Source organism: Callorhinus ursinus, unplaced genomic scaffold, assembly GCF_003265705.2.
Source record: "Callorhinus ursinus isolate GAN/ISIS: 27379988/994484 unplaced genomic scaffold, GSC_fseal_2.0 scaffold7, whole genome shotgun sequence".
Taxonomy (NCBI): Eukaryota; Metazoa; Chordata; class Mammalia; order Carnivora; family Otariidae; genus Callorhinus; species Callorhinus ursinus.
Window position 1 is genome coordinate 63,663,372 of NW_027397069.1, and position 25,525 is coordinate 63,688,896.

Below are 25,525 nucleotides of genomic sequence, written 5' to 3' on the forward strand. Positions count from 1 at the left end.
AGTCGGTTAAATGTCCCACTCTTGATTTCAGCTCAAGTCATGATCTCAGGGTCTGAGATGCAGGCCCGTGTTGGGAATCCACGCTGGGCATGGAGCCTGCTCAAGATTCTCTCCCTCTGCCCCTCTCACCCCCATTCATGCACTGTCTCTCTCTCTCTTTCTCTAAAATAAATAAATAAATAAATAAATAAATAAATAAATAAATAAATAAAAGTCTACACTAAGACCTATGAACTTGAATTTAAGTTTCCAAACCAAATTGAAGTTCTGTTAGAGAAAAAAATTGTTAAAAGTAGTAGTGTAGCTGTGTGGACAGATAAGGAAATATATACTATGCTTAGGATATCAGCTATAATGCCAGTTAACTTTCTTATTTTATATTGAGCTTCCAGAACCTGAAAATAATATCTACATGTCTTAGTCAGCTCAGGCTAATGTAAGAAAATACCATAGACTGGGTGGTTTAAACAACAGACATTGATTTCTCACAGTTCTGGAGGCTGTAAAGTCCAAGACCAAGACTCCATCAGGTTCAGTGTTTGGTGAGGGCTCTCTTCCTGGTTCATAGATGGCTGTCTTCTGGCTATATCTTTATAAGACAGAGAGAAGCAGCTCTGGTGTCTTTTCATCTTCTAATAAGGGTGCTAATCCCAGCATGGGGGCTCTACCCTCATGACCTCATCTAAACCTAATTACCTCCCAAAGGCCTCACCTCTGAATACAGTGGAGGTTTAGAGCTTCAACATATGATTTTTGGGGAGGACACAAACATTCAGTTCATAACACCAAATATATGATATTTTGAGGTACCTTCTCTATTCTCTAACTTTGTTATATTCTAATTGTATTCAAATTCTTTCAAAGCTGAGATGTATCTGAATTTCATGTTTTGTGCTTAAATGGAACTTCTTTTAGTTGAAAGAAAAACAGGTGGTACTTTTGGAATAAAACAACATTATAAAGAAGTATTATAAGTAAATGTATTAGGTTAATATAATTCTTTAAGAGTATTAGACTTCAAAACCATTTTCAAACCTCTTTTCTAGTTTGTGAACATAGAGAAAATGAAGAAACTCAATAGTCTTTCAAATCACCTAAAAAGATTGTTTTCTGGGAAACAGAAAACTTAAATGACAAATCTATCATATGTTATAAACATGCTTAGCAGATGCCTAGAAACATAAAGTTAAAAAGTCACCTATTATTATATTTAACATTTTATTGTTTTCAATCCTTAGGGTATGTGCTAATTTCTACATGAGTGACTTGGTTAGAAAATGACATTGAATCTGAAGATTACTGAGAGCTAAAAACAAAACTCTAATATTGAGTGAATCCCATGGCTGATAATAGCAGTAACTTTATATTAGTATATAGACTATTACAATAACCATTTTATATTATTCCACAGACTAAATATTAAGAATTATATGAGAGTTTTTATTTTTCTTACCTTCATTTTCAGGCCCTAACAGGTCATATAGTCCAATAGAAACCAGAAAGTGAGAAAAATTATTGTACTGTTATCTTATGACAAAGGTCAAAAATTTTAAACTTTTTCTTAAAAACACTTAGTATTCTTTTTTATTTCTTTCCTTTTTTATTCCCCTCTTCCCTCCTTTCTTTCTCTCTACCATAAAGATAGGCTAGTTTTTTTTTTTAATTTCAAGAAATATACACAAATAGTTAAAAGCAAACTGTGAAAATGTACCTTAGCAACAGTGCAACATTTTAAAAGAAAGTATATAAATATGCTTTGGTAGGGATTATTACTTTTCAAGTGTTATTTAACAAATATTTATTGTCTCAAGTATTTCCCAGGCACTTTTCTAAGTCTTTTAAAACATACTAAATGACTTAAGCTTAACAACCCTGTGAAGTGAGTACTATAATTATCATTCTTAATTTACAAATAAGGAAGCTAAGGCATAGAGAAGTACCTTTCCCAAGGTCACAGAGGGATCAAGTTTTGTATAGAAAGATTATGAGTGAAAAAGTGTTAGGATTTGGAAACCACATCTTTTTTCCTCTCAGAGTTATACTTCGTTTCTGTACTACAAATGAAATGGTATTTCAACCTTTAGTATAAAATAAGTTTTTAGTGTGGTTGCCTTTTAAAAATCTTGACTTTTTTTTATAAAATGACATGCACATGCTACTGTTGGATTTTTTTTTAATACATTCTGACAATCTCTGCCCTTTGATCTATACACATGTAATGAAACTATTGATATAGCTGGACTTCTGCTATTTTGGTATTTGTTTTTCAATGTCTCAAGTAATTTTTGTCCTCCGTTCCTCTTTAACTGTGTTTGTTTATGTTAAATAGATACATTCTAGTATACTATTTTAATTCATTTTTTAAGACCTTTTTTAGTTGTTTCCTTGGTGGCTGCTCTTGGCCTTCAAATAACCAGCAATTTGTTACAATATACTACAATTAATAACAATCTACTTCAGATTAATAACTTAATGTCAGTGAAATATAGAAATTTTGCTCTAACATAGGTATAATTCTTTTCCCTTCATGTTATTATTGCCATACATCACATCATTATATAAGCTCAATTATAGTCTTGTAATTATTGTTTTATGCAATTGTCTTTTAAATCATTTAAGAGGAAAGACAAAAATATTTGTCTTTTTAAGTATTTATATAGTATTATAAGTATTTAGATAGTATTTCTGTAGTCCTTTATATTTACCTATGTAATTAAGTAAATTACAAAATTTCCCCCCCCATATTAGAACTAAGTTTTAGAGAAGTTTGAGATTTACAACCTAAATTTGAGAGGGAGGTACAGAGGTTTACCATAGAGCCCCCACCCCCACACAGGCATAGTCTCCCTCATTATCAACATCCCCCCACCAGAGTGGTACATTTGTTACCAAGGATGAACCCACATTGGCACACCATAATCACCCAAAGTCCATAGTTTACCTTAGGGTTCACTCTTGATGTTACACATTTCTATGGGTTTGGACCCATGTGTGATGTATGTCCATCATTATAATATTATACAGAATATTTTCACTGCCCTAAAAATCCCTGTGTTCTGCTTATTCATCCCCTCTTGACCCCTGCAACCACTGATCTTTTTGGTCTTCCTATTTTGCCTCTTCCAGAATGTTATATAGTTGGAATCAAACAGTATATACCCTTTTCAGATTGGCTTCTTCCACTTAATAATTTGCATTTAAGTTTCCTCCATGTCTTTCCATGTAATTACCTTTTCCAGTGTTCTTTATTTCTTCATGTGGATTCAAGTTATCATCTGTTGTCATTTCCATTCAGCCTGAAGGATTTTCTTTAGTATTTCTTGTAAGCAGATGTGGTAACAACAAATTCTGTCTTTGTTTATCTGAGAATGTCTTCATTCTCCCTTCAGTTTTTAAGGGTACTTTTGCCAAATATAGAATTTTTGGTTGACAGTTTTTTTCTTTGAATATGTCATTCTGCTGCCTTCTGGCCTCAATTTCGGATTGAGAGATAAGATAACTCAGCTCTTAATCTTATTGTGGTTCCACTGTTATGTGATGAGTCACTTTTCTCTTGCTAAACACAAGATGCTCTCGTTGTCTCTCAACAGTTTGACTATAATGTATCTTGGTATAAATTTATTTGGGTTAATACTCTTTGGAGTTTATTGAGCTTCTTGGATTGTATATTAATGTTCATCATCAAATTTGGAAAGTACTTGGTCATCTTCGCTTCACACATTTTGTAACCCACACATTCTTCTCTCTCTCTCTCCTTCTAGGGCTCTCAATATGTGTGTGTATGTTCCTGTGTCCTACAGGTCTTTGAGACTCTGTTCATTTTTCTTTCTGTTCTTCAGGTTGCATACTACCTGGAGAGAAAAGCCATATAGTAATTTGAAAAAATTTAAAGAATTATTACCTAGAGCTGTGTATTCAAGTCATGAGGAATTGACTCATAAAAAGTAAATAGAACTCTTAAAAAATGCAGGACTAGAGAATTAAGAAGAAGCCATTATCCATAGGGCTGATATTAGAGCACCCAAGAAAGACCCCACCCCCACAACCAAACGCAGGTAAGATCCAGATCTGGTTGAAGTAGGTTTAACCATGGGTCACTGAATAGCAGAGAAGTCACTCTGGAGCTGCATGGGCAGAACCTGATGGAAATCCCCCTTTAAGATGTTGACAAAATCTCTTCATAAGGAGGTATCTTCCTGGAGGCACTCTCCTACAAAATTGCCCAATGAGCATTTCTGGGGGTCTATGCTGGACAATGGATGCTGACTGCCATTCAGTATAGGAGATGTGTGCTGGAAAAAGCTGTCTGCAATGCAGGAGTGGGAGCAGGAGAAACCACACATTAGGGTACTACCAAGTAAGCCCAATGGAAATAAAGGAAAATAATTCTTTAAAGGAAAAAAATTCTCTTTAGAGAATTTATTGAGGTATCCTGGTGACTAAGTAATAGATCAATTAGGTATGCTGCCCCAGCTATAGATATTCTACTATCTTAATTATGTGTGTTTTTTTAAAATTTTTATTTGACAGAGACAGAGATAGCAAGAGCAGGAACACAAGCAGCGGGAGTGGGAGAGGGACAGCAGGCTTCCCGCGGAGGAGGGAGCCTGATGCGGGGCTTGATCCCAGGACCCTGGGATCATGACCTGAGCCAAAGGCAGACACTTAACGACTGAGCCACCCAGCTATCTTAATTATGTTTTAAAAATTCTGTTATCATTTATTTTTTGTGTAATTGAGAATAGACTAACAAGAAGATGTATATTAAAACAGCAAACTGTTGAATTCTCTGTTAGTTTATTGTATAGCACAAGAGAGTATAATCTTTTTAAGCATTCCTGGAAATACTTTTTAAAAAATAAAAGACTTATCACAAACTTATAGTTGGTTTAATCAAAACGTACCACAAATATCCAGTATCACATCTGCTGGTTACCTATCTCTATTTTCTGAAAGACTTGAGTTTGCAAAACCTTACCTACATGCCAATCATTTGCCTGAGACATTACTTTGTGATTCAGGCATCACATCACATTTTCCTTAGTTCACCCAACAGAGATAACTTTAGTCCTTTTCATGAAATTGGTATGTTGTGTCATCAAGCTTTCTATGCAGTGTTCTACTTTTAGTAAGTGACGGGCCTTGTACCTTTGGATTTTCTTCAACCAATGGTTCCAGTTAAGAATGGCTTCCAAATTCATCAGTTTTGCTGGAGCCTGCTCTGTCCTCTTTTTCTCAATTCTATTTTCTACTTCCAAAAGTCTCAGTTCCCCTTGCTTTAACTCATTTTTATTCTCTATGGTGTATCTCTGTACTATCGTATTTTAAAGTTATCCTATGCATTGCTTTCTGCCACAAATTCTACTTAATCTGACATTAATACTGATCCATCTTTTAGTATGATTTAAGTATGCTCACTGCTTCATTTGTAATTTTTCTGAATTTTTTAGATGCATCTTTTGTAACTAATAAACCACTGGATTTTATTTCATTATATACTCCAAGAGACTTTTTAGTGAGATTTAAGCGATTTACAATTTTTCATAATTCTTACACGTTATTTCATTATAGAAACATCCGAAAGCACTAGTACTACAAAAAGAAAAATAAAATTAGTCAATGTATTTTTTAAAAATGGATTGACATACTAAGGACATTTTTTTCTAATTATTTGTTTTATAGATTTTAACACACACACTTTAACACTGTTATTTAGAAAGAATTATCCGTTGTTCCTTTGATTTCTGATCGCTTTTGTGATTAAAAAAGGTCCTTTCCTAGGGCGCCTGGGAGGCTTAGTTGGTTAAGCTTTCAACTCTTGATTTTGGCTCGGGTCATGATCTTGGGGTCCTGAGACTGAGCCCCGCGTTGGGCTCTGTGCTCATCAGGGAGTCCGCTTGAGATTCTCTCTCTGCCCCTCCCTAGCTCATGCACATGTATACGCTTCTCTCTCTCTGTAAAAATTTTTTTTTTTAAATGTCCTTTCCTATCTAGAGATATTCATCTGCATTTTCTTCTGATTTTTGGTTTTGCTTTCTTTACATATATTACTTTGTTCTACCTAGAATTTATCTGATGAATGTGTATTTTACTCATTTCAAATAAAAAAATATATAATTCTTTTATATACACTATTCTTTGGGCATACTGTAGGGCATTAGAGTAAACATTCATATTTATAATTATTTTTGTCAAGTATTAGACTTGTTTTAACTTTATCCCTTCACCTGGCATTACTTATCACCATGAGAAATTATACTCCTAAAACCTGTTAATTATAAGAGAAAACAGGAATGAAGTATTTAAGACCTTATAGGTAAAGCAGGGTTAGGGAATTGTAGTAATAAATGAACCTAAAATGATGACACACAACTCATTAAAGAAAATCAACTGATATTTTCAGTATTTTTAAACAGTAATAATCTGCACTGTTCAATTTTCAAAATTCTTTGTGTTTTTGCCTTGCTGTAAATATAAGAAGCATTTTCCCTTGAATCTCCACCAAATAATCAGTGTTTTTTATGATTCAGTTACTTTTTTTAGCTTAGGATAATTGAAGGAGAAAATGCCAGTATACTGTGAGATATTCTTCAAACCTTTCTAATGCATTGTTTCATGCTTAAGATAACTTAATACCAGTTTAGAAATGACCATAGCAGAACATTGCTCTACCTCTAAAGTGTTCACATATCTCAATTCCTTTCCTTTGGTTTACTTTGCCTCAGTTCCCTATATTTCTCCCAAGATTATATTACAAAGATATCTACATACACTTGCTCTTCTATATGTTTTATCTCCTTTTTCTCTTCCCAGGATCCCATGCTTTTATTGTAATTTTAAAAATTATCCTCAAGAAAAATTACTCAGGTTTACAAATACAATATCCTAAATTCTCACATTTGTGGAAAAAGTACAAGTATACAAATCCACATTTGTAGAATTCTGTACAATAGGAATTATAGTTGGGGAGACATTATTGTACTCAACACAAAGTGTTTAATATTAGAAATCTGTTTAATAGGGCTGTATTTCATCTGGTATGGAAACACTTTTAAGACAGTAGAGTTGATACAATGGCTATATATAATTAAAACATCAAAGCTATTGAACAAGAGCTAGATACAGTTAATTCAGTAGTGTAAATGACTAATTCTGATCAATACATGGCTGAAATATTAATAATAAGTTTACCGTAACAACTGAAAATGATCTACTGGAAAATGGCTATTTTTGTGGTAGTATTTAAAAGTCATATAAAAATACCTTCGATTTTTGCTTTTTCCAAAGTACTAATAATTGGCATTGCTCAAACTAGTACAGTAAACTTAGATATTAAAATATTTTATCCATATCAAATGTCAAGGGCTTTAAATGTGCTATTACAATAAATGTATGATCTACATTAGTACTTAAACTTTAAAAGTTTATCCATATATCAAATTATATCAGTTATCATTGAAACATGTACAATATGTTAGTCTTGTATTTAATTGATTACAAATAAGAAATGCTATTATTTTAACAATACAATAATAAATGTAGCTCACCATCAGGGAGAATAGCCATTAAAATGAGTACAGCAGAACAATTAGTTCAAATTTACTTCCAAAGAATAACTTAAAAGAAATGACAGGCAGGTTGAATGAGATTTGAAACACAACAAGCCAAGTTAGAAAGTTTAAGAACTGCAACTCAAACACGGTAAAAAGGCAGTATTAAGGCTACAAAGATTAAATTGCCAGTGACTGACAGTATTATATATTGCCAGTGTACAAAAAAAAAAAAAAAATTGTCCCAATACGGAGTAAAAATGTGAATATCAGTAGTGTTAGGCTAAAATGCAAAGTATTAACAAGGCTATTCATTGTAGCAAAAATAACACTGATAAAAAGATATCTAAAAAAGTTAAGACAGTGCAAGAGCTGAATCAACTTACTTCAAAATTTCTCCTTGGAGAAATCCTTCTTTCACAGATGTTCATTACACATCCATTTAGGTATTATGTTTTTAGAAAGTGGAGAAAAGATTAAAAAAAAAAAAAAGAAAATGGAACCTGAAAGTAATCGATAGAAAATATTTTTGAAAGCAAATCCGACACTGGAGTCCAAACGTAATTACTATGTCAAACTCCACCAATCCTTGATTGAAAGTAAACTACATCACCTCACATGATGCTTACTGACAAAATTAGCCACGATAAATGGTGACATTAATAGACATAATAAATGTTATAAATGACTAATTACATTTAGTCAACAAAGTAGGGTTATTTAATAATCCTCCACAAATACAACAGGTAGGATTTCTAATGAATAATTGGGTTTTATATCATACTTCTTTATCATGAATGAATTTGTAACAAGGTTCATTTAAAATAAGGCACAGTACATGTGCCTTTCCTTCCTTGGTTTAAATGGTTAATCAATGACTCAGATACAAAGTACTAGGACTCTTACGGGAATACCATGGTTTTAGGACAGGTGTTCTCAACCTTTTATTATTTTTTTCTTCCTTTTTCTTATGGAGGTTCATTCATGTTATAGGGGAAAAGAAAAGGACTAGAGTCCAGTGAACAAAACAATAACTTAAAAAAACTGAGAGGTAGAAAATAGTCAAATGATAACACCTGGCAATTACAAAAGTAATCAGTTCATAAATATAAAACCTTACATAATTCTAAAAAAGGTAGTTAGTGGAAGAACAGCAATAATTAAGAATAGTTAACACATCTCAATATAACACTAATGATACACTGGCAGGAAAGCAACCTTCTTGAGTATTATGGAAATTCCAACCGCCTGCATGCATGCATATAGAGTAAGAGTTTGTAAAGGTGCCAAGAGTTGGTGGCACCACACAACTAAGTGGAGTACTGAATTAGAATTCCCAGTTATTTGTGGTAATGCAATAATCTTAGTCTATGAATACCACATTTAGTAAGCCTTAATAACTCATTCAGCAGGTTACTACTAAGAAGCACAGAGTTGTCAGTAAAAATGAATCTATGAAATTGTGCTCATTCATATGTAAGTATAAAAAAATGAGCCTTGCATTTTTCCATGAAGAGAGCTCTCAAAGCCATGAATTTGCTTTAGAACAAGACTGATTTAGGGAACCCGGTGTCTGACACAGAGCTCAAAATAGACAATGTAGAGGATGGACCTAAAATATACAGAAAAACAAGCACATGTGATTAGTATCTGATTTCATAAAAACATAAAAAATACAATCTCATTGATCTAATTTTGTGATAAATTACATTTTAGACTATGGATTGATTCCTCAAAGCTTCAATGAATTCATTCCCTTAATCACTTCAGTGATGTCATTAAAATTGTTTTTGATTCATAAAAACCTTACTAAATTACTGCAAAAGCAACACTTCAATGGTCTTTGTTGATCTTCATTTTTTTTTAAGATTTGACAGAGAGAGCAAGTGAGCACAAGTGGGGGAACGGGAGAGGGAGAGGGAGAAGCAGGCTCCCTACTGAGCAGGGAGCCTGATGCTGGGCTCAATCCCAGAACCTTGAGATCATGACCTGAGCCAAAGGCAGATGCTTAACCAACTGAGCCACCCAGGAGCCCTGGTCTTCACTGATGTTTAGATACACAAATTTACAAATCAAAGGTATATCAGTTATTTTTATAGTAAATGCAGTCATACAGCAAACATTGTAAATGTTTAACTGATTTTAGAAATAATTTCAGCTAAGAACATAACAAACCTATCTAACAATTTGTATTTCACTTAGGAGCAAGAATAGAACAATGTGTGGTGCACTGTACTGTGTCAGGGTCAAATGCAGTGGCAGAGTTAGGATTTGACAGAACTAAGAGGAAAAGGCCTGCGGAAAAGATTAGGTAAGCCATTTTTACAAAAGAGAGGGCCATTTTTACCAATGAAAGCATTGTGTCCACTTGTGAATGGCATGGTGTGGATGAAGTTAAGTGGGGTTGATACAGGATTCAGAGAAATAAGGGAACTTGGGGAGATGCAAAAGGACTTTGAAAAAGCCTGGCATCTTCCAGAGGATAAAATTAGAATGTTTGTTGAAACAATTTTGTCCTTAATTCTAGTAATTTCTGATTTACTGACTTTTAGCAGCTAATGTGAAGGACACAAATTACTGCAGAATAACTGAAATATTTAGCATACCTGGTATTACAGCACCCTCTATCACATGATCAAAAATACAGAACATTTATAAGTAGTGGTTGCTTTCATGTGGGAATATTCATTTATGTATAACTTTCCTGGTTCTAGAGCTTAACTTACTACTTTCCAGCAAAGGGGTCAAAGGCCTACATGTTTCTCCAGTTCTAGTATCATCACTATCTGTCCTGTAATAGCAAATAGCATTAATGACAAAGCAATCCTGAACTCTCTAAATTCTTCAGGTGTGGTTCTAGTACCAACACCTTAAATATCAGGGGAGAATTTATCAAAGCTATAATTATCCCCTCTACTCCTAGTCCTTCCCAGTTAGAAACTCGGGGGTTAAGGCCAATCTGTTTTAATAAGTTTTTCAGGGACTTCTGATGGATGCTCAAGTTTAAGAACCACTGCTCTATTATAGAGGAAATGCGCAGTGAAGCAGTCAAGTACGCGCTAATGTACGAATTCTAGAGGAAACTTATCTCACTTTCACTATATACTTAGATATTCAGCTAAAATGCCATTCCAATAAAACACCAAGAACAATCTCATGCTAGCTACCTAATACTGTCAGGCCTACAAGCTTCCAGGGAAATCTAGGTTGTCACCTAAGGATTATCAGGGAAGAATTTACCTACATTTTGTTGACTTTGGGGAAATTGTTTCCTCTCTGGTTATCTAAAAGAAATCTGCCATGCAAACAAATCTATATTCAGCCTGAGCATATCTGAGGCTCTGTTTGGGAAATTTCCTTAGCCTGCCTTTTTTTTTTTTTTTTTTAAATTTCAATTTTTTTTTAAATTCTAGTTAACAGGGGCACCTGGATGTCTCAGATGAATAAGCGTCTGCCTTCGGCTCAGGTCATGATCTCACTGTCCTGGGATGGAGCCCCACGTCAGGCTCCTTGCTCAGCGGGAAGCCTGCTTCGCCCTCTCCCTCTACTGCTTCCCCTGCTTGTACTCTCCCATTCTATCGAATAAATAAACAGAATCTTAAACAAAAATTCTAGTTAACATATAGTGTAACAGTTTCAGGAGTAGAATTTAGTGATTCTAGCCTGGTTTTAAAACAAATTATCCACTAAATTCTACGCTTCCTGATAGGCTCCAAACGCGTACACTGCACGCTTTTACAACAGTGGCTTAGTAGGTGGAAAGAAACAAAAGCTTTTATACCAGAGGACAATCTAAGCCACAGAGCCGGTGCCATCTTCCCACCAAGTGAGAATTAGAGGACCCCATTCCTGACAGACTAAGAAATTCATGCGGGGATGACTGGGAATAGTTCAGGAACAAGGCATGTGGACACCAAAACAGAAACATTTTTTCTTAGCTTAAAACCAGAGAAAGAAATACGTTTTCTCTCCATCTTGGGAATACAAAGCTACTCCCACAAGCAACTTCCTCTTCAGAATCCTGCGAAGTACCTCCTGCACTGGAACCGGGCAGGGCGGAGACTCGGGTGCCTCCCTTCCGGGGGGCGAGAAAAAGAAACGCCGGGGCCGCGATTTCTCTGGAAGGTTCCGAGAGAAAGGTGCGCGCGCCCCCTCCGCGGGCGGCGGGAGATGCGGCACCAGATGGCGCTGCCGCACCGAGAGCCGGAGCCTGGGTGACTACGGGGACGGGAAGAGGCGTCACCGGATCCTTTCCTTCGTGTCCCTTGCCGGAAATGCTCGCTGGCGCCAGCCTCTGGTCCCGGATATTAAAACTTCTGGAGAGTTCCCGCGTGAGGGCGGGGCTAGGACCGGAACCGAACGGCGACCGTCGAGCCTCGGGGCGGAAGCCCCGGGCGGTGCCAGCGGGGGCTGCCTTGTGGCGCGCGCCTCTCCGAGGCGGGAGCGCGGGTCTGGGGGAGGTGGGGAACGCGAGGGGCGGGGCCTCGCCGTGCGCGTGCGCACTTTCGGGACGTAGTCGCCGCTGGCGTGTGCGCCTTTCTCCATTTTTGCACGTTTGCTGGCCTGGCGAGGCGGAAGTGGTGACGTAGTAGTCCCCCCCCCCCCCCCACTCTTCGCCCAGAGGGCTTGGGTTTCTAGATGTGAGTCAGGTTTCTGGAAATCTTTGTGGAAAGTTAATGGTATATGAGGTAAAAACTCGAGCTGTATTTTCCTCTTGACTCTAAAGCGATCCAAATGTTTGCTGGGCGCGGTCCCAGTGTTGGTATGGACCCAGCCTTTCCCTCTAAATCTCTGGACCGCCTTGATCCACCCACTCTGTTTCTTTAAGCATCAATCATGAGGCCGTAGGGATGTCACAAGGAAAGGGACTCAAGCAAATAGACTATTCCTTTGGAACCCAAAACAGTTATTTAAGGAAGCGTGCTTTTGCTTTTTAACAGTGCTTCTCAGGAATTTAAGGAGTTCAGTCGACTTTTTCTGTTTTTGTCAGTGTCAACATTTTATGTTTTGTGCTTTTTGTGGTGGTGTCTTGCTCTTGATCATGCTTTGTTAACTAAAGGAAGGCTGCATGCACAAAGCGTTCCAGAGGAAGATTCTGCCGTTTTTCTATTTTTGCAAAGTAGAGAGGCAAACCACTTTTATGGATGGACGGACCATAGTAACTAGTGAAAAGTGCACTGGTTTTGTTTTGGTTTTAGATGCAGCACGGAAACAACTAAGACGTTGAAAAAATAAATCTGTATCCATCCCCATTATCCATTAATTTTAGATCGTAATTCTAAAAGTGTCAGCCGCAAGGTGCCTGGTTCTCCCAAGAAATGTGTTCAGTTTTGGTAAACACTTTTGTTTCTGTGTTTCAGAGCTCTTTCTGTTCTGTGGCCTACATAAGAACTGAGAACTTGGCGAAAGCCAGAGCGAATAGAGACTTAAGCGGATATACTAAGAGAAACAGGTGGACTGGGGAATGCAAGAACGTTAGATTGTCTCTAATAGCTAAATGAGGACATTTTAGTGTTTCTCTATAAAACCTTTTGGGTGGTCTTGGTAGTAAGTGTAAAGAAAGCTGTTGTGGCTTGAGGAGTGCCGTGACATATGTTTATATGAAAATCCAAGGGAAAAAAGTGGGCAATATTGCAGTATCATTAGGCTGACTAGAAATAGGACAAACAGGAGGCAAGATGTCCAGGAAAACTTTAAAAAGGAATAAAAATATAAAACATGTGAAGGAGAAAGAGTCAAAGCTGTGAAAATGTGGAAAGAGGCTGATTTGGAAGACAGTAAGGGAAAAACAGTTTTAGATCTCAACCTGAATATGTAGAATAAGGAATAAGTTCTTTATTAGACATTTCAGCTTCGGATATCCTGCATGTATGTAGTTGAAAGAGTGCTTCATTTTGCCACATTATATCAGTAATTTACACTAACATAGTTCTTCATAGTTTAAAAAATGCATGTTATTTATTTATTTTCACAAATAGTGGCATTTAAATCACTTGTCTGCAAATACCTCAATTCTTGTCCCTCACTACTGCTTGCCTGGCAAAACCTGGCTCATGGTTGAACTCATGCATTTATGTTTTCTGTGCTTGCACCCAGAGCTTAACAATTGGATGAACTAACAACGATCTCACACCTAGATGGGCTCTCCACATTGTCCAGTCATCCAACTCCTTTTCTCTAGTTACTTTGCTGTCTTCTGGAAACCTAGTATTTCATTATTCTTCTTCCTTTCTCAAATTGCCAACTGCCTCTTCAACCAGTGACTTTGCTTCGTATTTTATTAAAATAAAATTGTGAGCCTAGGCCAAGAATTCTTTTTTCTAGCATCTACTCTACCCGCACCTGTACTTTTTAAACATCTTCCATCTAGTTTAAAAGGATGATGGGTCTTTCCATCAAATGCAAACACTTGATTCTGTTAGTCTTTCATTTTAGCCAGTTGAGTGGGTATATGGTGTTAGTTTTATTTTTGTGAAGTGTGTTTAAAACTTTGCCCATTTTTAAAATGGAGTTTTTCTTATAATTGAGTTGTAGGAGTAGTTTATATATTATGTACATTATTTTCTTTGTAATTATTGTTTTGTGATAAAAGCACTTCACATAAGATCTACCTTCTTAGCAAATTTTTAAGTATATAACACATTGTTGTACTATTGGCACTGTGCTGTAATCTCTAGAACTTATTCATCTTGTATAACCAACTTATATATTCGTCTTGGTTATACAAGACTAATACTTCTCCATTTCCCCTTCCCCTTGTACACATGTTTTTTGTCAAAGTGTGTGTTGTGAATATTTTTCTACCAGTTTGTGGCCTGTCTTTTCATTTTTTTAATAGCATATTTTGAAAAGCATTTTTTGTAAGTTGTATTTTTCTAGGAATTTGTACATATTATCCAAATATTAAAGTTCATTAGCATAAAGTTGTAAATAAAATCCTATTTATGTTTTTAATACTCACAATTTACTACATTTAAGCCTATTATCCATTGAAGGTTAATTCATCTGTGTGGTATAACAGTAGGAGTTGATATTCATAATTTTCAAAATGAGAATCCAGTTATTCCAGCTGCATTTGTTGAAAGGATTATCCTTTTCCCCATTGAATTACTTTGGCACCTTTGTCTGATTTTCTGAGTATCTGTTCAGTTCCATTGATAAATATATGTCTATCCTTACGCCAAATTATCCAACTTCCTTTTTTCTAAAAATTATTTTGGTCATTCTAATTTCTTTGCATTTTAATATAAATTTTAGAATCAGCATTTCAATTTCTGAAAAAACCTGCTGGGATTTTTATTGGGATTCTGTTGAATCTTATGATCAGTCTGGGGAGAATGCCATCTTAACAATATTGAGTTTTCAAATCTATAATCATGGCATATCTCTCCATTTGTATTGGTCTTTAATTTCTCTATGTAATTTTCAGCATACAAGTCTTATACATGTATTGTCAAATTTTTTCATAAGTATTTCATGTTTTTTTATTTTATTATAAATGTATTGTTTAAATTTCCAGTTTTGAGTCATTGTATTTTTTAAGTATTTTTTTTTAATTTTTTTTTAAGATTTTATTTATTTATTTGAGAGAGAGAATGAGATAGAGAGAGAGAGAGCATGAGAGGGGGGAGGGTCCGAGGGAGAAGCAGACTCCCTGCTGAGCAGGGAGCCCGATGCGGGACTCGATCCCGGGACTCCAGGATCATGACCTGAGCTGAAGGCAGTTGCTTAACCAACTGAGCCACCCAGGCGCCCGAGTCATTGTATTTTTTAGTTCTAGAATTTTCATTTGATTTTTATAGATTCTGCTTCTCTTGTGAAATCCTGAAGTCTATGTCTAATAACTCCAATATTTAGATCATCTATGGATCTTGTTTCTGTTGTCTTTTTCTTATTCCTGTTCCTGATGTGCCCAGGAATTCTTAATGGAATGCTGTCTTTGTTTATGAAAAAAATTAGACTCTGAGCAATGTTTTTTACTTCCATAAAAAATTTTACTTTTGCTTCTGTCAAGAAGGTAGGCCAGGGGTAGAGTATCTTAATCTGTATGGTTTTCAGTCTGTTAGGTCTGGTCTATTTCAGGTCCCTTCTTATTCCTATGATGGCCCTTTTCTGTGTCTCAACCAAAAGCCTGAGGTATTTTCTTTTTTTTTTTTTTTGATATTTTTTTAAGATTTTCTTTACTTATTTGAGACAAAGAGAATAAATGAGATAGAGAAAGAGTACAAGCCAGGGGTGGGGAGAGGCAGAGGGAGAAGCAGACTCCCTGCTGAGCAGGGAGCCCAATGCGGGGCTCAATATCAGGACCATGGGGTCATGACCTGAGCCAAAGGCAGACGCTAAACTGACTGAGGCACCCAGGCGCCCCCTGAGGTATTTTCGAAGGCCATTCCTTGTTGGTTGTCCTTGAACTCCAGTTTTTATTTTCTCAGAACCATGGGACTCCCAAAAGCTATTCTTGGCTTCTCTACTTCTTAGCTGCCACGTTCTAAGTGACTTTCCAGCTTCAGGAACAGCTTCCAAATTGGCAAATAAGTCAAAGGGAAAAACAGTTGAAAATGGGCAGACTTCTCTGTACCTTCTCTCCAGGATCTATCCTCTCAAGATGACATCAAAAAGATCCTTTTTGTATTTCTAACCAGCTTTTCTAGTTCCTCGTTAAAAGGATAGGCCTGATTTAAAAAAAAAAAAAAAAAAAGGAAGAAAGAAGAGAAAAGAAGTACATCATTGGCAGAAGTGGAAGACCCTCTGAAGAAGTCTCAATGATTCAGGGCGCCTGGGTGGCTCAGTTGGTTAAGCCTTTGGCTCAGGTCATGATGGAGCCCTGCATCTGGCTCCCTGCTCAGCGGGGAGCCTGCTTCTCCCTCTTCCTCTCCCTGCTGCTCCTCCTGCTTGTGCTCTCTCTCTCTCTCTCTCTTAAATAAATAAAATAAAAAAAGACTCAATGATTTTTCCTGTATCAGGGTTACCATTTCTTGTCCCCAAACACCAGAAACAATCCAGAAGACACACCAATGGCTTTCTGTCTTGCTTCTGGAGGTGTCTCTAGGGCCTCCTGGAAGTGATACCCCCTTGCCACAGATGGGTTCATAGGAAATACCCTTAGTTCTCTTTAGAGTATGCCTACCTATGTCTTCTGACCTCTACTCCTTCTATCGAGGGTCCCAATATAGTTTTGTTTTCATGCACACCAAGCACAACTCGCTGTACCTATAAAACTGAATTTATAGAATTTATAGAATTACAGAAAGAATACATAAGAACATATTCTCACAATACGAGTATATGTTCCAATCAGGCAGGAAGAAATGCAGCCCTTTATTTCTATAGATATCAGTAAAGAGATATATGCTCCCTAAACAGAAAATGGATTTGATTTCTTACTGTAATCTCAAGCGATAATTATATAAAACATTGCCCACCAGCTCATGGGTGTGCTATAGAAAGGTCAGAATGGGCAGGACTTAGTCCCAGATTCCCCACTTCTTGGTGGAGGATTAAGTTATTTAAGTTTTGTCAGCCTCAGTTCCCTAATTTAAAAAACAATATGTCTACTTTCCAGGGTGATTGTTGGGTTTAAAAAAAGGTACTATTTACGAAGTGTCTGATACATGATAGGTTCTATTATTGTGTATAAAATTATTTATATAGATTTCAGGAATTTGTCCACATGGCAGCACTGTTTCAGAACCCACAATATTTTGAGATTTCTGTTCATCACATACTTTGCTTTATTCGGTAAACATTGATCCTCTGTTAAATACTGAACACTGCACTAGTACACTAGGATGCAAAAACTATGAAACAACTTGCCTCACAGGTCTGTAAACATAGCTTGTCCATTTTATTAAAAGCCATGGTCAGAACTGTTCCAAAACAGTTTCATCACCCATAGTGTTCAAGTATAACACTTTGTGATTTTGTTCTCTTGCTGCTATTTAATGAATCCTGAAATAGTTTTTGTTACCTAAAATAAAATTTGATAGAGTTTAACTTAGAATAAAATTTAATATAAAGCAGCTCTAATATGAAAAATTTCCAAGGGAATTTTATTACTAACCAATAGTACACTATCGTGAGGCAGTTTTGCTTAGAAAACTATATGACACAATGGAACATGAGCTTGGCTTTAGTGTATTAATAATTAGCCTGACTCATCCAAAGACTGGAGGATAGCTAGGCTGTTATCAAACATCATGGGAAGTTCTGTTCAGTGTGCTGGCAGAGGGCTTTCTTCTTTCTTTAAAGGAGAAAACCAATTTATTTTATAGTTGAATGTCCATAAAAAGAACGATCCACTGGCTTTTCCATTTTAATCCTGCTCTTCAGATTGTTCTAGCTCTGATACAGTTGTAAGCCCCTTGAATACAAACACTTGTCCTCAGGTTTTACCATGTCAACTCTCATACGCATTTCTAAGGTCTACTTACTTAATTTCTACTTTATCAAGGGAGCATAACAGTTTTGCAGTAAATATGAACTGAGTAATTTTATAAGATTCTCAGATCCAGTAAGAGATTCTCCTGTGATTAAAAAACACCATTCAAAATCAAATATTCTATTTTCTGAGCTCGATTTCCTTTATTATTTGGTGCTTTGTTTTTGTTTTCCTAATCCATAGAATAAACAAATACAGCTTAGAATGGATAAAATAAATTCTTACAGTATCAACTATAAAATTATCCAAATTATGTTTCACTGATTAAATTTTCTAATTTCCTTGCTTTAAAAATACATGTACAAAGAAGTAATGGCAATACAAGTTAGTAATCTTATTCACCATTTCAGTCTTGCCTCACCATTTTTTTTTTTCTACATTTGAGTTCCCAGTTCTCTAACTGTATTACTGGGGTTTCACATTTAATTATATCTATTCTATAATTGGGTAAACTTGAATTATTTGAAATTCTTTTGGAACAGTCATATATTGAATTCATTTACATGCACACACAAAAAATTAAATGTCAAGTCTAGAGTGGCTTTCCCATAACCCTGCTTTATTAATGTCTTAAAAATCACCAAATGCTCTTATTCCAGATCATGATGAGGTCAATATGGAGTGTTAAATCTGACCTCTATGTGTTCTATAAGGGATTGCTCAGTCCTATTACAATACAGTAGTTTAAGTATAGATTTTCTGGCAGTCATCTTGCCTTTTATAATGTGCCTAGATGGAACAGTAAAACAAATGTGCCTTTTACTACTCTGAATGGGGTTATTGTAGAGATATAAGAAGACGCCATAAATAAGGGTGCAACATTTCCTTTATCCCCAAAACACAAATAGTCATATTGAGAACTGGAACATACTTACTTCAGCTTTTGTAATAAGAGAAAGAATATAAGTTTTCTATGTTCAAAATAAAGTTGACCTTAGTACATAACAACCGAGATAGTACATAACAACTCTCTGCCCTGCCTCCCTTTGGAGCAGCCCTTTGTCATATCCCTTTAATTCATACAATTGGATTATTTTTAAAATTAAAACAGCAAACTGACATTTTCTCTCAATTATCTGCTTCTTGAAGTTTTGTTTTTAAATTACTAAAAATCAACTACATCCTTAATTGATTGCCTTTGGTTTTCTGTGGTAAAATGTAAAATACAAAATGTATTTTAGTTAAGTGTATTAATTTGAAATTGTTATAGTTCAAAAATAATTCCACATGACTCTTCCTCAACTGCTTTTAAATTATAAGTAATCATTATCATGATTAAATATTTAATTATCTATGCTACACTGCTTTTGAATCCTTGATATGAATGTTCACATGATGACTTGGTGCTAAAATTTCCAGTTAGTGCCTTTGTTACTTTGGTTTTTATTTTTGGCCACTCATATTCAGATTTACATGATAATGAAAACCCATTTTTGTTTCTTGTATTTTGTCTGGAATTTGGAAAAGTTACTAGATGAGAAAAGAATGATGTCTTCTTTCATCAAGAAAACAATGCATTTTAATTTTCTCTACTGTCCAACTTTAGGGTGAGTGTTCGTTTGGATGGTAGATTAACCACAATTTATAGATTAATGAAAGAAAATTCAGTTTTTATAAAATTATGTTAAAACGGACACAATCCCTACCCTCATGGTGTTTACAGAAGGCACTTAATGATTAGATTAAGAAGAAGGTAAATATATCTGAAGACATTGAAATGTTCTATAGCCATTTTTAACAGTTTTTCAACAGTGGATTGTATGAATAAAAGAAATATAGTAGAAAAGAAAATGTTCTTTTCTGCCTACATAGCAGTATACATGATCCCAAAATAGAGGCATGAAAAAAATCAAGCATATGGTTTCAAACATCTTTAAAACAAGGATTACATGATTAAATTAAATGATTAAAAAGCAAAAGACCTTTTAAAAATGTTGAATTCAAAAGTCTACCTTAGGAATTATGTTTAAATCCAAAGGAAAACACGCCCTTCTCCTCTGTCTTCTTCAACTATTTTCCTTGTTTTGTTCAGAACACTCTTACATAGCTTAGAGAACTTTACACACAACAGCACATCAGCCAGTGAAGTCATTTGGCTCTCACTGAGCTTGAGTACCATTCCAAAGAAGATATTCTGATACCCCCAAATAACATAAAAGGCCTGATCTTTTATGGTAGGAGACTCCAAGATGTAAAACAGAGTGACATTGTATTGATAATGAGAAACCTGACTAGAAAATTTAGTAAAAAGCTGACTAGGTTAATAAAAGGTACTATTTCAGGACTGCTGATGGCTTTTCTTGCCCGGCCCAAGGCATTCCTGTTGTAATGTATTAACTCCACTTACTTATTGATCAGTAACTAATTATTGAAAAATTCTAAGTACAAAGTTCTTTCTAATATTCTGATGAATATGAAGTAAGTATAAAATATGTCCTTATTTTCTAGGAACTTAGGAGAATAATTGGAGACACTCATCCAATGGGAAATACCTTATGATCAAGTAAGATATATCTCAGACTGTGATAGCAAAGAAGGGCACTGATAATGAGAGCCATCATTTGTTAAGGGCCTAGCATGTATGTAGAGCTTTCCTCTAGAGCTGGACAGTGTTGAAAGGATTGGGGGAAAAGATCCAGGTTTACATGGCCAGTAGTGTAATAATCTGGAATTGATATTCTTGGGGCTTGACTGCTATTTAAAGCAGGCTCTCTAAATTCCTCTGCCTGGAATATCCAACTACAGCACTCTAAGATGGGCCTTGTTCCCCAACTGACCACTTAAGACTTCAACCAACACTTAGCCATGGGCATCTGAGGAGTTCCCCTCACTCAGATTCTTTTGGCTTCTCAAAAGAAATAGTTCTTTCCCTTAAGTATATCTCTTGGCAATGTAGTCCTTCCTAAGAGACTTCTTCGCTGGTTTCTTCATCTGGAAGGTGTGCATCTGGTCCACACAAAGCACTTGCCCTTCCTTGGCTAAGCTGTACATAGAAGTACAGTGAGTTCCTAACATGGCTCTTTCTCTCTGGCTCTGTTGCCTTAAGTGAACATAGGCATTGCTACACTTTACGTTCCTCTTACCTGAGTCAGACACCAGATATGAATCAGACTAATTCATAATTCCATGAGATAAAGGACAAAATTGCTCAGAAGTACAAGTAACAAATTTCTCTCCTATGTTTTCATGAAAAGAATTGTATACACACATCATACTATACACAAAACTCAGTTCCAGCTGTATTAAGAGCTTAAGAGTGAAAGTCAAAGCTTGAAAACTTTTGGAATGTTTTTATGACTTGAAAATAGAATTTCTTAAAAGATATTTTTTTAAAAAAATCCCACAAAGGAAGAAAACTAAATGAAGGGATCAGAAGAAATTCTAAATAACTGTAATTCAGAAAACTTTTCTGAAATAAAAAGGATTTGAAGTTACATGTTGAAAGAGCTCACCATACACTTAAGAATATCAATCCAGAATGATGAACACAAAGATGTTCTAGTACAATTATTGGGTTTAAGAGAAAAAATATTCTTTGACTAGGGGGAAAAAGCATGTAATCTTTCGGAGATTATAATTAGATAATCATCAAACTTTTCAAGAGCAACTCTTTCTGTTCAAAGAAAATAAGATTTTCTCATTTCTTTCCTTTAGATTCTCAAGGAAAGAAGACATGAGCCAAACATTTTGTATCCAGTGAAACTGACTTTCAAATGAAAAAAGCACCAGTAATCTTCAACTCTTTCTGAAGAATCTGCTAGAGATTGAGCTTCGGGTAACCTAATGACCAGAGAGACATCAACAGAAGAACTTGTGAGCATTGAATATGTAGTTCTTAGTAGGACTAAAACCAAATGAAGGCTAAGAGAATGAGAGTATAGTACATAATGGTTAAAAATGTAGGAAGGGATGGAGAATTGGGGAGAACATATGCAAAAAAAAATTTTTAAGTGTTTTTAGTACTCATGTGGTGGTAGTATTAATATTGTTATTTTGAGACTATTCTGTGTGTAATATGAGTTTTTTTTAAGATTTTATTTATTTTCACAGAGAGAGAGCGAGAGCAGGAACAAAAGCAGGGGGAAAATTTTGAAAATTTTAAGTTTCTTCTTTGTGTTTTTAATGTTCTCCTGAAGGTTAATTACACAGGCTTCTCTTTTGAGATACAGAACACATCTACTACTTGAAAACTAAATGGCAAAGGTGACTTTGAGTCTATGCATAGTTTGATCTTTGGCTCACTTCATTTATATTTGGGATCAAAAACTGATGTTACGTTATTTATGCCTATTGTTGCAACTGGATATTAAGTCAGTATTTTAAATGTTTTAAAATATGGATGTTTCTTTATAAATGTTGTGCTTTCCTCTAAAAAATTAAATGTAATGGTCTTCAATTTCCAAATCAGTTCATTCGTAAGCTTCTTCTTTTCAAATGAGGAAATTAGAGAATGGCATGCTGTACTTTTAAATAATATATAAAAATTAGAATATTGTTTATTTTAGAAATGTCATAAAATTTTTAAAGAAAAGGATTATTTGTCTGTATTCCCATTTTTTATTTATTTTCTTCTGAAAAGAGTAAAATGAGTCAAATAATTTGCTGTTTTTCTGTTCTTAGGCTTGGACAATCAACAACAGCACACCAGTTTTTGGTATATTTGCATAACTGTAAATATTTTTGCTACTTTTTTCTTAGCTCTCTTAATATGAGATTTTGGCCCACATTAGGAAGAGAATTTCCTTATTGGTTTCTTGCACTTCTATGTCATGACTCAGTTGTATGTAGGAAAAAATATTCAATCATTATTACATCAGTGAAGTCTAATACTCTAGGGCTAATATTTACACATGGCAACCTTTGAGAATGACTATAGGGATAGCATTTTTAAAAATTCTTTGTCCAGGAGAAAAACAAATGAAGAGGCATTATTTGAATAGCGTATGAACTATGAAAAGTAAGTAATGGATAAAAAGATCTAGGGGGGAAAAACATATTTGGAAAATCAGAAATTATTTCCAAAAGAGCTATCAAGTCTGAAGAAAAATTTTTATTCAGGTATTTCATAGTTATAAAAACATTAAATTAAACTTTGAAATAACCTAGTTGTATTGTACAGACTACAATATAAAAGAAAAAATCCAATTTAAGAAAAATATTCCAATTTTTGCTCCAAATAGGAACAAAACCTTATTAAATATTTCTCTAGCCTTGTCATTTTTTTCCAAAGAAAAAACAGTTCTCTTTCTTGTGGCCACTGGGACTTCCCATTTGTAGTGGTTCTAATAAAATACTCAAATGGTTTTCATTACTTAAAATTCCTGTCACTTGATCCTCAGAACACCCAGAGCAGAGCAAATATTATCATTATTTTCTCTGTTTTCACAGGTTCATTATTCTTTTATCCATTCATTTACTTGTCATGTACTAACATAATAATAGCTATCATTAATTCATCACTTACTGTGTACCAGGCATATATAAACTCCCTACAGTCCAGCATTATTATTTCTAGTTTTACAGAGAGGCAACTGAAGTATAGAGAAGTGAAGTAATTTGTTCATAGTCACACAGCCAGTGAATGGCAGAGCCTAGCTTTGAACCCTGCATTCTAGCTCCAGAGCTGGTATTTTTAATCACTCTTCTGCTCTTTTGGTATTGGTAGCTATAAAAGTCAATTAAAACTTGTGGTCTTATGGAAGAGACAGGCAGAGTAAAACATGGAAACAATTAACTTGTTCGTTCAAACAAAGATTTACTGAGTGTTCATTCTGTTTCAGACACTGTGCTAGGTGCGTGGTGGTAAACTAGACATACCTTGTCATTACTCTCATAGAGCTTACAGTTTAACTTTGAAGCTGCCCATTAAACAAACAATAATTATACTGTGAAACAAATGTTTTGATAGAGGAAGTACAGAAATCCACAGAAACCTCTCCCAGGAGTGATGCAAGGTTTCACAGAGGCAGTTGTGATTAAGCTGAGATCTAGCAAATGAATTGACTTGTCTGCCTTAGTGTTGAGTCTGTCTAACCTAAATACTAAGGCTCTTTCTACTAAATAACAGAAATAAAATTCGGAACAAGAAGGCTATAATATCAGATACAATGTTATTTTAAAAGTACAAGAGTGTACATAGGTCTACTAATAAATTTGAAAGACTTTGTAATAGATAATGTTATATTAAAATATATATTGTCCAAATTCATTCAGCAGTCACATACCAGAATAGACCAAAACCAATGGGATAAATTAAACAAGTTCTCAAAAAAAGTACCAACCTCTAAGGGCCTGTGAGTCCTTTGAAATTTTCAAAGAATGGATAATTCTCATGCAATATAAATTTTCTGAACCTCATTTATAAAGATGTATAGCTTCCATGTTTATTTTATGAAACTAACATCTTGATACAAAAGCTTGACAGAGGACAAAAATGAATATGAATGTAAAAATGCTAAAGAAAACAGCAGCTAACCAAACTGAGTAAGATTAAGAGGAATTGCTTATTACAACCAAGCACAGTTGATGTTATGCATGTAAGGATGGTTTAATAATTGTAAATACTGGGGCCCTTGGGTGGCTCAGTCAGTTAAGTGTCTGCCTTCAGCTTGGGTCATGATCCCAGGGTCCTAGGATCGAGTCCCACATCAGGCTCCCTGCTCAGCGAGGAGCCGGCTTTTCCTTCTCCCTCTGCCTGCCACTCCCCCTGCTTGTGCTCTCTCTCTGTCAAATAAATAAATAAAATCTTTTAAAAAAATTGTAAATATCTTAGTGTAGTTGATTGATATGTCCAGTTATGTAAAGGGAATTTGATGAATTCCAAGATTCATTATGATAAATAATCTTTAAAGACTTGAAAGTTACTTTGATGATATAATATAGGAATGCATGGTTGGCTTAATACAAGATTAATATGATTTATAACTTAAGAGCTTAAAGAAGAAAAATGTGATTGTCTTAATAGATGGAGGAAATGCATTCAGTAAAATTCAGTATCTTTTCATTTAAAAATTTTTGATCAAAAGAAAGGAACTGCCTGATTAACACAAAAACAAAAACTATACAGTCAGCATCACACTTAAATGGAGAAGTGTTGGAAGCATTCTCCTTAAAATCAGAAATAAGATCAGGATATCTTTTACCACTTCTAATCAGCACTGATTAGAGGTCCTAGCCTAGTAATAATGAAAATAAAAGAAAGAAAAGTACAAGGAATAGAAAGGAAACAAAAGTATCATTAGTCCCATATATAAGAGTACAAAGACAACACCCCCAAGTATATGACATTAATTAAAAACCTTACATATATTTATGGACACAACATCAATTAAGAAAAATCAATTGAATTTTTATGTACCCATTACAGAACATACAAAATGTAAATTTTACGAAAAGGTATTACTTAAAACAGTGTCAAAAATATCAAGTGCCTTAGCATGCATTCAGAAAGTGCTATAAGTGGCCCTCCTTTGCCATGGGAGCTCTAGAAAGCTCCTGGGTTGTTATGGTCAATTCCTTCCTACAGTTTCAGCCTCAT

The 25,525-nt window shown here is 35.1% G+C and overlaps 2 protein-coding genes across 5 annotated transcripts in view; one reads left to right on the forward strand and one right to left on the reverse strand.

The window, feature by feature from the left end:
* The window catches only part of STARD13 (StAR related lipid transfer domain containing 13), a 531,510-nt gene that overhangs the window by 133,438 nt on the left and 372,547 nt on the right, over nucleotides 1-25,525 (forward strand). For 2 of the 4 annotated variants that reach the window (XM_073894704.1, XM_073894702.1), the window contains 2 exons: nucleotides 20,437-20,491; nucleotides 21,643-21,801. The gene's annotated coding sequence lies outside the window, so the exon portion shown is untranslated. The remainder of the gene's footprint in view (nucleotides 1-20,436; nucleotides 20,492-21,642; nucleotides 21,802-25,525) is intronic. The other 2 variants (XM_073894705.1, XM_073894703.1) reach the window with 1 other exon arrangement.
* On the reverse strand, nucleotides 1,186-23,813 carry LOC141373089 (uncharacterized). Its single transcript, XM_073894315.1, has 3 exons — nucleotides 23,806-23,813; nucleotides 11,583-12,184; nucleotides 1,186-3,851 (listed from the first exon to the last, which is right to left on the reverse strand). Exons 1-3 carry the CDS (start codon nucleotides 23,811-23,813, stop codon nucleotides 3,817-3,819), a joined length of 645 nt encoding a protein of 214 aa, XP_073750416.1. The 3' UTR covers nucleotides 1,186-3,816.